Below are 11,928 nucleotides of genomic sequence, written 5' to 3'. Positions count from 1 at the left end.
GCCCTGGGCTGTTTACCATCTGAGAATAAGAAACCCTAATTTAGTTAAGCCATGGGGACTGGTTTTCTGTCACCTGCACAAAACATGATCTTAATTGATTCAAGGGCAAAAGCTCTGGAGACCGATCTGGGTTAGAGATAGTGATTTAGGTCAGCATCTAGATGGTAACTGACAGTGTTTAGGTCGATACAAGAAAACCAGGCACCCAAAATGCACAAAAGTAAGAGATTCTTATGGGTTAAAGGATAGAGAGGGCTCAGTTTGTGGGCAATGTTGAAAGGCGGAGTTCCTGTTCACAGGGCAAGTGTCTTTAGGTTACATTTTTGTTGTTGATGTTTCCATAACCTCATTCAAAACAAAACAATCAATTTAGGGCTATTCAATTCATACTCAACCTACCAGAAATGTATTTTGTAACAACTTTCCAGGTGCTTAAGCAAGGGCTGATGACTCTGATCATAAGTGTGGTGACTTACTTCCCAGGGTGTGGTATGTTTGGGGCTCAGGAGCTGACTTGGTAAACCTCAGCTGTTCTCTGTTTTTCCTGGAGCAAGTACCCCTGGAGTTCCTTCTGGGAAGGTTGGTGTGAGTGCTGCTGGCCCAGGACCTGTGTTGCAATTTAACCGGCCTGTCCTATCTTTTGTCAAGATTATTTGTCACAGCATCCTAATTGACTAAGAAGCCAATGAGCCTAATTTTCCTGATTCCTCTCTTCTCCCCACCTTGCCCCCAACAAAAAAAATCCCCAGGCCAAAAATCTATTCTCCCTAACACATGAAAACATGTTACTCCCTCTCTTGAACACTTTTGTGGTCTCTAGGATAAAGCCCAAATGCCTTATTACAGCATATTAAGCCCCAATCTTCCCAGCCTCGATCCCTGATAATTGCCTCCACCACTCCCCCATCTCTGCACACATGGGCAGCCACCCTGAATGTCTCATTCTGCCCACATTCCTCTTGCCCTTTCAAGCCCTTGCAGGCTGTTTTCTTGCCCAATAATGCTTTCTCGTCTCCTGCACTGACTGCCTACCCACACATACTCACCGCAGCCAGATTCATTTGCTGGTCTTCCAGCAGCCAGGAATAGCTGGAAACCCAGGAGCAGTCCACTTCCTACTTCTTCCTCAGTCCCCCCCCCCCATCATCCCCAGTCTCTCTCCAACTCCTGTTGATTCTATCCCCTAAACATCTGCAAATTTGCCCTCTCCTCTCTGTCACTCCTGATACTAACCAAATCACTGCAAGTCTCTTGAGGAGCCTCCATGTCTTCAGTCTTTCCCAATTCAATCAATCCGTCCTCCCCTCTGCACATTTACCCAGGTCAATGTCTTCCTTAAAACCCTCTAGGTCCCTAAGGGAATCGTCCCTGCAGAACTCTCAAGCCTCATTTTCTATATTCCAGGAGCTGAGAGAATTCAAATCCAGTGTTGTCCACAGTCCTCTCTGTCCTGCACAGCCCCTCTTCTGAGCTCCTGCAGGACCAGCCTGGCACAGTAGTTAAGAACATGGCCACTGGCACCAGAGTGCCTAGATTCCAGCCTCTGCTCAGCCACTATTAGCTGTGTGCTCTTGGGTGAAACCTCACCATGTCAGTTTCATTACTGGTAAATGAGAGCTAAAGGTAGCGCTCATTCATGGGGTTGTTAGATTTTAGAAGGTAATGTTGAAAAGTACTCAGAACAGTGTCAGGAACAGAGTAAACATTACATAAGTGTTAACTATTATAATTGTTTGTTACACCTCATTTCTATGCTTGAAATGTGTCTATTTTGTCCTCTTCTATTGTCTAGAATAGTGCCAGAGACACTGGCAGCAGATGGCTGTGACTAGAGTATGGGAGTGGGGGACAGACTGTGAGAGGAAATACAGGGAGACTAGGGGCCAAGGAAGTTCAACTACCTCAAGGAGTGTGAAATTGACTTTTTGTTCTCTGTAATCCAAGTTTCATCTTAGTTTAGAAACAGGTCTTATGGGAAAATCAGGCCCAAATGTTCCCCAGTATCTTCCCTGTGCCTGGTGGACAGTATGATTCCCTGTGCTTCACCAAGGAGGCTTCCTCCTCCCTTCAGAGTAATAATACCATAATACCCTGAGATGTATTGATCTCATTCCATTTCCAGGTACTGTATTTAGCAATTATTTTTTGAATTTAATCTAAACATGAAGTGGGTACTACTGCTTCCCCATTTTATAGATGGGGAAACCTTAGAGAGGTTAAATTACAGCTTATTAAGAGGTGAGTTTGGGATACAAGGTCATGTTTGCCACTTTCCAAAGCCAATACCCTTAACTGCTATTCAGATTGCTTCATAAAAGTGGATTTATCACTTAATCTGAAAATATCTGCATCTTTGCTCACGTGCTAGACCCAGTTCTGGGCACTGGGAACATAAATATAGGATATCCTTTCTCTCCCGGAACTCATAGCTGCCTTGTGGGTACAAACTAGTCAACAGGCAATGAAGCCAAGTGTGGGAAATGCACAGGGAGCTAGAAAGCAAGGGGAAGGAAGCACTAACTCTGCCTGAAAGTGGGGCTTGGGGTCCAGCCATAGAAGTGGCAGTTAAGTCTCAAAGTTTGGGATTGGGAGTGATGATCACACTAATGATGTTTCTGGGAACATAAGCATCGGTAGGTGCATAAAACATTTATTCTTTAATGCTTTTCATGTACTGTAAGTGACAACAGGAAGCTCCAAAATGATCTGTATTATTTTATTCTATTTTAACAAAACAAACACATGTCTATGGCTTAATAAAACATACACACACACACAGAAAAATGTTTGGCCAGTTATATACCAAAATATCAGTATTATCAGTGGTTACTACCAAGTGATGAAATTTCAAGTGATTCTTTATATATACATTTTTTATTGTGGATTATATTTTTATTTGTATAAATACATTTTCTATTATGAAACATAATTTTATTGTAGAAATGTAAATTGGTACAACCGCTTTAGAAAATTATTTAGTGTTATCAAATAAATGTGAAGATGCAAAGACACTTCCATTCACAGGTAACATGTTAAAGAAACTTTTGCACATGTGTATCAGATTTGTAAAAATGAAGGTTCAGGGTAGAATTGGTTATAATAGCAAAAATGGGAAACAACTTATATCCATCTCAGGAAAATGGATAAATCCACTGTGGCTTTCATACAAGAGAATACTTTTATAATTTTTAATTTAAATTTTTTTTTTTTTGGCCACGCTACTTGCGGGATCTTAGTTCCCCAACCAGCGATCAAACCTGGGCCCACAGCAATAAAAGCACAGTGTCCTAACCACTGGACCACCAGGGAATTCCCCAGAAGACTTATTATAAAAGACTAAAAATGAAGAAACTACAGATTTATGGCATAACATGATGACTCTTAAAAAAATAATGTGGAGCTTAAAAAAGCAAATCTCAGAAGAATACTTATTATATGAGTCCACTTTTATAAAATTTAAAAACATACAAAATTTATGCTCAGGGATATATTCATGTGATAAAAGTATATAGAAAAGTAAAGGAATGATAAAAACAAAATTCAGGAAGGTGGTTACTTCTGGAAGGAGGAAAGTGATGAGATTGGAGAAGGACACACAAGGGCTTAAGGAATCCAGTTCTATCCCTTAAGCTGGGTGGTGGCTATATCAAGATTCACTTCATTATTATTCTTGATACTTTATATATAAGTGATATTTTATATATCATATATTTCATAATAAAACTTTTCCTCATCTATATTGTTAAGTTTTTCATAATGAATGTGTATTGCTGTTATATTAAACAGAGAAAGTAAATAACAAATGTAGTAACACTTTAAAAATTCTTCTCTTGTACCTTTTCCATCCTTGTCTTTTTATGTCATTCATTCACCACATAGTCATTGAGGACTTAATCTGTATCAAACAGTATGTTGGGGATACAGTGGTGTTACATGGTGCCTGTACTCGTGGAGTTTACCTTCATGTGTGCCCTCCATATCCCTATAAAATTCTCAGAGTTAGGCTTCATTCTCAATATTTTACAAATTCATTAGCAATTTTTCTTAACATAGCTGTTAAGCACCCATGCTCTGAAGCTAGAATGGCTAAATTCAAATCCTGGCTCTGCTGCCAACTAGTCATGTATATTCAGGCAAGTTACTCAACCTCCTTGTACTTTAATGTCCCTAACTATTAAATGGGGAAAAGAACAGTATCTAAATACCTCATAGGGTTGTTGTAAGGTTTAACTAAGTTAATGTATATAAAGGACTCAGAACAGGGCCTGGCCCATGGTTAAATGTTTAATAAATGTTACCTTATTATTATTATTGTTCTATGACTATTCCCTGAGCACCAATTCTGTGTCAGGACTAAGTGAGGGACTGGAGGGAGATACGGAGGTAGAATGCAACAGGGCCTAGAGACCAACTCCTAAACGGACTACTGTGAGGGGTGAGAAGGGCTATGGTGGAAGGAAACCCAAGGGCTGCAGGAACATAGAGAGGCCCCAACCCAGGCTGGCTGTCAGGAGACTCTTCCCAGAGAGGCTTGGGGCTGTGTCCCCAGGTTGCAGTCTATTGCGTTTGGGTTATGCTCTAATATCCCCTATGAATGGGGGCTAGGAAGTGTTGATAGGCTGCCATGACTGTGCCTTGCTGTTAGAGAGGCCAAGAGGTAACTTGTAGATCATAAGGTCACTTAATCTGTGGCGAGCCTACACACTCAGTCTTGGTAGATTCAAATTTTCCTTTGCAGTTATGAAGTTATGGTGCAATGTATCTTGTGTGGAAAAAATTGATTACAGCTGGGATTTCTTTAGATGTTTTGGGAACTAGTAGAAACGGTTTCCAGTAGGAATCTGGTTCAAAGCTTTCAGATTTGGTTTCTCATTTGTTAGCTGAAAAATAAATATAGGCTTTGGAAATAACCTAACTACCTAGAAGTAAGGGAGTAGTAACATGGATATTTAATAATTAAGTAAATTGTGGTTTATCAGTAAAATTGAATATAACTACTAATATATTTACAAGGATTTTTTAATGGCATGAGAAATGCTTATGAAAAAATATGCTGTATAAATGCATTATTAGTTCTATCATGTGAAAAAGAATCCATAGATAAAATGCTCAAAGAAAATATACTTAAACGTTGACAATGGTTATTGCTAGTTGGTGAGATTATAGGTGATTTCCTTTATCTTTTACACTTTTTTTGATATTTTCTAATTTTTCCAACATGAGAATGTATTTATTTATTTATTTATTTGCGGTATGTGGGCCTCTCACTGTTGTGGCCTCTCCCGTTGCAGAGCTCAGGCTCCGGACACACAGGCTCAGCGGCCATGGCTCACGGGCCTAGCTGCTCTGCAGCATGCGGGATCTTCCCAGACCGGGGCACGAGCCCGTGTCCCCTGCATCAGCAGGCGGACTCTCAACCACTCCACCACCAGGGAAGCCAGAGAATGTATTTTTTTTTTTTTTTTTTTTTTTTTTTTTTGCAGTATGCGGGCCTCTCACTGTTGTGGAGCACAGGCTCCGGACGCGCAGGCTCAGCGGCCATGGCTCACGGGCCCAGCCGCTCCGCGGCATGTGGGATCTTCCCAGACCGGGGCACGAACCCGTATCTCCTGCATCGGCAGGCAGACTCTCAACCACTGCACCACCAGGGAAGCCCCTGAGAATGTATTTTAAAGAAAGCTTTATTAAGACATAACTCACATACCACACAGTTCCACTATTTAGACCATTTAGTGTACAATTTAAAGTACACAATTCAGACTTCCTTGGTGGCACAGTGGTTAAGAATCCGCCTGCCAATGTAGGGGACACCGGTTCGAGCTCTGGTCCCAGAAGATCCCACATGCCATGGAGCAACTAAGCCTGTGAGCCACAACTACTGAGCCTGTGCGCTAGAGCCCGCGAGCCATAACTACTGAGCCCACATGCCACAACCACTGAAGCCTGCACACCTAGAGCCTGTGCTCCGCAACAAGAGAAGCAACCACAATGAGAAGCCCCCGCACCATGACAAAGAGTAGCCCTTGGTCACCGCAACTAGAGAAACCCTGCGCACAGCAAAAAAGACCCAAAACAGCCAAAAATAAAAATAAATTGATTAATTTAAAAAAAGTATACAATTCATTTTTTTTTGTTGTTGCATATTTACAGAGTTGTGCAACCATTACCACAAACTAATTTTAGAACACTTTCATCATCCCCAAAGAAACCAGTGTGTACCCACTAGCAGTCACTCTGCATTCCTATTCCCTCTCTCAGCCAATAACTGATTTATTTTCTATTCTATAGATTTGCCTGCTCTGGATGTTTTGTATAAACAGAATCATACAATATGTACCCTTTAGTTTTTGACTTCTTTGATGAAGCATAGTTTTCTAGGCTCGTCCACGTTGTAACATGTATCAGTATTTCATTTCTTTTTATTGCCAAATAATATTCCATTGTATGGATATTCCACATTTTGTTAACTCATTTATCAGTTGATGGAATTTGCTTTGTTTCCACTCTTTGGCTATTGAGAGTAATGCTGCTATGAACATCCTTGTACAATTTTTTTGTGGACATATGTTTTCAAGTCTTTTGAAGTAGAATTTTTTATATATATATATATATATACCTAAAAGTAGAATTGTTAGGTCATATGGTAACTCCACTTAGCATTTTAAGGAACTGTTTTTCAAAGTGGCTGCATCATTTTACATACCAGCAATGTATGAGTGTTCTAATTTCTCCATATCTTTGTTAAGAATTGTTAATGTTTGTCTATTTATTTATTTATTTGGCTGCACCTGGTCTCAGTTGCAGCGTGTAGGATCTTCATTGTGGCGTGGGGAATCTTTAGTTGTGGCATGTGGGAACTTTCGTTTTAGCATGTGAACTCTAAATTGCAGCATGTGGGACCAGGGATCAAACCGGGGGCCCCTGCATTGGGAGTGCAGAGCCTTAGCCAGTGGACCATGAGGGAAGTCCCATATTGTTTGTCTTTTTGATTATAGCCATCTTAGTGTGTGTGAAGTAGCATCTGATTGTGGGTTATTTTTTTGAATTTTAATTATTTTTTATACAGCAGGTTCTTATTAGTTGTCTATTTTATACATATTAGTGTATATATGTCAATCCCAATCTCCCAATTCATTCCCCCGCCCCCCCACTTTTCCCCCTTGGTGTCCATATGTTTGTTCTCTACATCTGTGTCTCTATTTCTGCCTTGCAAACCGGTCCATCTGTACCATTTTTCTAGATTTCACATATATGCGTTAATATACAATATTTGTTTTTCTCTTTCTGACTTACTTCACTCTGTATGACAGTCTCTAGGTCCATCCACATCTCTGATTGTGGTTTTGATTTGCATTTCTAGTATGGCAAATATGAACATCTTTTCATGTGATTATAGGCCACTTGTGTATCTTGCTTGGGGAAATGTCTATTCAGTTGCTTTCCCCATTTTTGGGGGTTATTTTTCTTTTTTTGAGTTGTAGGAGTTCTTTATATATTCAGAATATGTCTCTTATCATATATATGATTTGCAAATGTTTTCTCCTATTTTTGGTATCATTTGTATCAAAAGTTTTAAATTTTGTTGAAGTCCAGTTTATATATTTTTTCTTTTGTCACCTGTGTTTTTGGTATTTTATAAAAGAAACTATTGTCTAACCCTAGGTTACACAATAGATTTACTTTTATATAAACTTCTAAGAGTTTATAGTTTTAGCTCTTACATGTAAGTCCGATCCATTTTGAGTTAAATTTTGTTTATTATGGCAGGAAGCAATCTAATTTCATTCTTTTGCATATTGATATCCAGTTGTCACAGCACCAGTTGTTGAAAAGACTATTCGTTCCCTTGACATCCTTGTTGAGAATCAACTGACCATAAATTTAGTTTTTATTTCTCGAGTCTCAATTCTATTCCATTGATCTACATGTTTATCCTTATGCCAGTACTACACTGTCTTGATTAGTGTAGGTTTGTATTAAGTGTTGAAATCAGGAAGTGTAAGTCCTCCAATTTTGTTCTTTTTCGAGATAGTTTTGGCTGTTCTGGGTTCCTTACATTTCCATGCATTGCATTTTTACTGGGGGGGAGTATTTTAGAAAAGAGAGAAAGGAGGACAGACATTGCTGAAGGACCTATGAAATACATTTGTGTTTTCTGAGTGATACTACTGCAGTGTACCTTTTGCCTTGGTGAGAAAATTAATTTTTCTCCTCTAAATTTTGTTCTGGTCATGGTAGGTCCCACCTCCCTGTAACTGTTGATGTGACAAGGTATTTAGCCAAGGCCTCATCCCCTGCTTTGAGTCATTTGGCTGAGTTAGGGGTTCTTTCCACATAAGGGCTCCCACAAAACCCTAATTTTTGCTTTACTCCTAGCAAGTATTATCACAGTCTATGCTTGTGGTCTCTACAGTTTTTATTGCAATCTCATCAGCAAATCACTTTTAGTATGTATTTCTGCATATTCATTATGAGTATACAAATATATGTATATTTATTCATTTATAAATTATATACACTTATGATTAATATACATATTAAGAATACATATGAGACAGAAATTTTAGAGGACAAGATAAAAAATGACTAGAAATAGAAGTTTTCCCACACCTCAATTTTATTAATCTCTCCAGAAACTGCCATCTTGAATCTTTACTGTTTACCTCCATGTGTTCCTAGCACTCAGCCAAAGGCAGGGCACATAGCAGAAGCTCAATGTCTGCTGTTCAAAAGAAAAATTTCGATATCCTACTATTTCTATTAAAACACAGCCTCTATTCCTAGGTTTTTCACCCTGCAAGTAAAGGTTCTGCCTCTGTCATCCGGTAGGGTCACTTTGTAAAGAGGCTGTGGGTGCCTCATCTTTTTTTTTTTTTTTTTTTTACCTTCAATTACACCTTAATTGACTTATTTCTTTAGAAAATAGCAGTTGTGTCATCCTTAACTATACTCTTCATTTCAAACTGCTTGGTCAGGCGGAGTCCTGGGTGTTAGGACAGTAAAGAACGGAAATCAAACTTTCAGATCAGGATGTATCTATCACTGGAGGAGGTGAACAAAGGTCAAGGGAACCCTTGGGGTTGAGAGTCAGGGAGGGTTTCAGGAAGTTGGATTCTAAAGGACCCGTGGAAATTAGATAAATGGAGAAGAGAGGAAGGCAGGCAGTCCCAGCTGAACTGCAGGAGCAAAGGCAGGAAGATGGGAGTGGACTCTGCAACATTCTGAGCTAGGGAAGAGTTTGGTGTAGCTGAACACAAGGTGCAGGGGGCGGTTGCATTTGTGTTTTAAAGAGATCCTTCCAGCAACTCTGTGAAGTATTAGGGTCTTGAGGCTGGTGGTAGGGGAGGCTGTTGGTTGCCTGAAGAGTAGGACACAATTATAGATTGCTAGAAGGTAGAAACTTCTGGGCTTGGAAGCCCAAACAGAAGCAGGTAAATTGCTTTAGTGCTCTGGCTGCACTGTTTTTTTGGATCCCTAAGTCCTCCCCTCCCCCTTCTTTCTGCTCGGTCCGGGGTTTGTTGCCCTTTCCCTTTGTTCCCAGGTGACACACCTTTATCAGAAAATTATTATTTCCTGGGAGTCCCCAGCGGGGCTGGGAGTATTCGGTTTCTGAGCTCCTTTTCAGGCCTGCTGCCGAAGAAAGACACTGAAGTGCTTCTCTGCACTGGTTTCATCAAGCCAGGGCTTGATTGAAGCCTTCATCCCACCCCCGCCGCAGTAAAATCAACCCCCCGCCCCCCCTCCCCAGCTGCACACACACAGAAGCTCAAGCATCCAGATAGAAAACAGCCTCCGGGATGTCAGGAACGCCCAACCCACAGTCAAGGGCGTGTCGAGGCGGGGCCGGTGGCCCAGCTCACACCCTTTCCCTGGGAAGGAGGGGGCAGGGCAGTCCCGGCGCCCTCCGGCTGGGCCCTGCGCCGGCCGCGGTGGGCGGGGTCTCCGGCCGGGCGGGTCTCTGACGGCGCTGGGCCCTGCCCCTCGGGGAGGGAGAGCGGGTGGAGCTCGAGGCTAGCGCGCCAGCAGGGCCAGAGCCGGCCTGGGAACCCGCGGAACCGAGCGCAACGAGCGGAGCGCCTGGGTGGCGGCGGCGGCGCACGCTATGGCTCCGGCTGGAGACCGCGAGGGCTACTGGGGCCCCACGACCTCCACGCTGGACTGGTGCGAGGAGAACTACGCGGTGACCTGGTACATCGCCGAGTTCTGTGAGTGCGGGTGCCGGCCTGAGGCGGGAGCGAGGGAGGGAGGGCGCCGGTCTGAAGGGGGGAGACGCCGCGTGAGGAAGGGAGAGGGCGGACCTGGCCGCCGGGGGAGGCATGGGGCCTGGCCGGGGGAGGTGGCGTGGGGAGACCGGGCCAGGGGACAGGAACGGGAATGCTGCGGAGGAAGGCAGCAGCTAGGGGAATCCAGTGTGGCGGGTGAGGAGGGCCGGTCTGGACGGGTTGAGGGGGGCCTCGAGGTTGGGGGGGCGGAAGAGATGTGGAGAGCCCCTGCTGGACCTTAGGGGAAGCCTGAGGGGCAGGGTTGGGAATGAGGATTTCGCTGCCTGAGGGGCAAGTGGGGGGCAGCCTGAGTGGAGCTTGGGACAGTGGGGGATTCTGCTCATTTGAATGAGGGCCCGGGACACCTGCTCCTAGTGTTGCTGCCACCACCTTCATCGCAAGGGCACAGGAGAAGGGAACGGGTCCTAGCTCAGTCTTCCCCCAAATACGTGGAAGCGCGGTCTTTCCCTTCCTCGTTCTCTGTTCCTGTGAGTCCTCCTTCGGTCAACTCCAGGGAATGGTTTTCCCGGTCTCGGATACCGACCCCCAACCCTTAGCCCCCAGTCCAGTCTCACCCAGGATATCTTCGGGTACCAGCGATCACCTCCTTTCTGAGTACCATCATTCATGTATCTCCTTGCACCAGGAGTAGAAAGCAGCATCTAGTCTGTACCTTCCGGCTCGTGCCAGGTTCCTAAGAGCACAAGGGATCAAGTCCCTACTCCACCCTGCCTCCTCTCCGACTACCTGACGAAGGTTAAGGTTCTTCTGAGGACGCTACATCCACTGATTACACCTTCTGAGGACTTGGGGAAGAATCCTCCTCCAGCTGCTGCCCCTGACTGGCCCCTTGGGATGCTGTGAGAGAGTGTGTGTGTGTGTGTGTGTATTTCCCCAGATGATTGTTCCGTGTGTGTGTGTGTGTGTGTGTATTTCCCCAGATGATTGTTCCGTGTGTGTGTGTGTGTGTGTGTGTGTGTGTGTGTGTGTGTGTGTGTGTATTTCCCCAGATGATTGTTCCTTCCAGGCTAGGAACAGGAAAAATCTGCCACTTCTTTTTCTGTAGTTTACTGTGGTCAAGTTTTGAGAGCACAGCATTTGATCCTTCTTCAGGTACCTGCTTCTGGCAAGGTACAGAGAATATTTTTTGGCTCATTATTACTGCCTTCTTTTAATTGGCTCAACTTTCTCAGGACATGAAGCAAAACTCTTTTTTAGCTAACCTTCCCATTGTTGGGTCTTTGTCCCAGACATGTGTTTCGCTTTGTAGGAAAGAGGCAAGACTTTCATGCCAGCTGATCCTACTTTATTGCATTCCCAGTAATTGGCTAGGATTAAAAAAAAAAAGAACTCTTGGTAGTTTTTAAGACTTTTAGTAGTATTCCCTTTAAACTGTGATTTAGGCTGAGAGTTACTTTTCCTGAACTACTAGCTTAAATTAATAATTTTTATATAATAATGGATGAATATGGGCAAAGGGGTCATTCGTAGTATAATTACTCGGCAGCTCAAATGTTGGCAAAGGAAGTGCTTTACCAGTTTGCTGTTAGATCACGTTGGCAAGCCCATACATGGTCCAGAGGAGGTCCACGAGAGAAGGGACTTAAAATTGTGCTTTCTGAACTAGAAATTTGTAATATGGAAAAGTGAAACTCAGGTTTCTTAA

General features: G+C 43.0%; 1 protein-coding gene across 4 annotated transcripts in view; it reads left to right on the top strand.

Moving 5' to 3' along the window:
- The first annotated feature begins 9,860 nt into the window (after positions 1–9,860).
- ACER3 (alkaline ceramidase 3) overlaps positions 9,861–11,928 on the top strand; it is a 188,134-nt gene continuing 186,066 nt past the window's right edge. The window contains exon 1 of one of the 4 annotated variants that reach the window (XM_059067786.2): positions 9,861–10,205. In XM_059067786.2, coding sequence (XP_058923769.1) covers positions 10,103–10,205 — 103 coding nt within the window. In that variant the 5' untranslated portion in view covers positions 9,861–10,102. The remainder of the gene's footprint in view (positions 10,206–11,928) is intronic. The other 3 variants (XM_067038439.1, XM_067038437.1, XM_067038438.1) reach the window with 3 other exon arrangements.

Source organism: Kogia breviceps, chromosome 7 (assembly GCF_026419965.1).
Source record: "Kogia breviceps isolate mKogBre1 chromosome 7, mKogBre1 haplotype 1, whole genome shotgun sequence".
Lineage (NCBI taxonomy): Eukaryota > Metazoa > Chordata > Mammalia > Artiodactyla > Physeteridae > Kogia > Kogia breviceps.
Note: the sequence above shows the minus strand (reverse complement) of the source record. Positions and strands in the feature narration are given on the sequence as shown.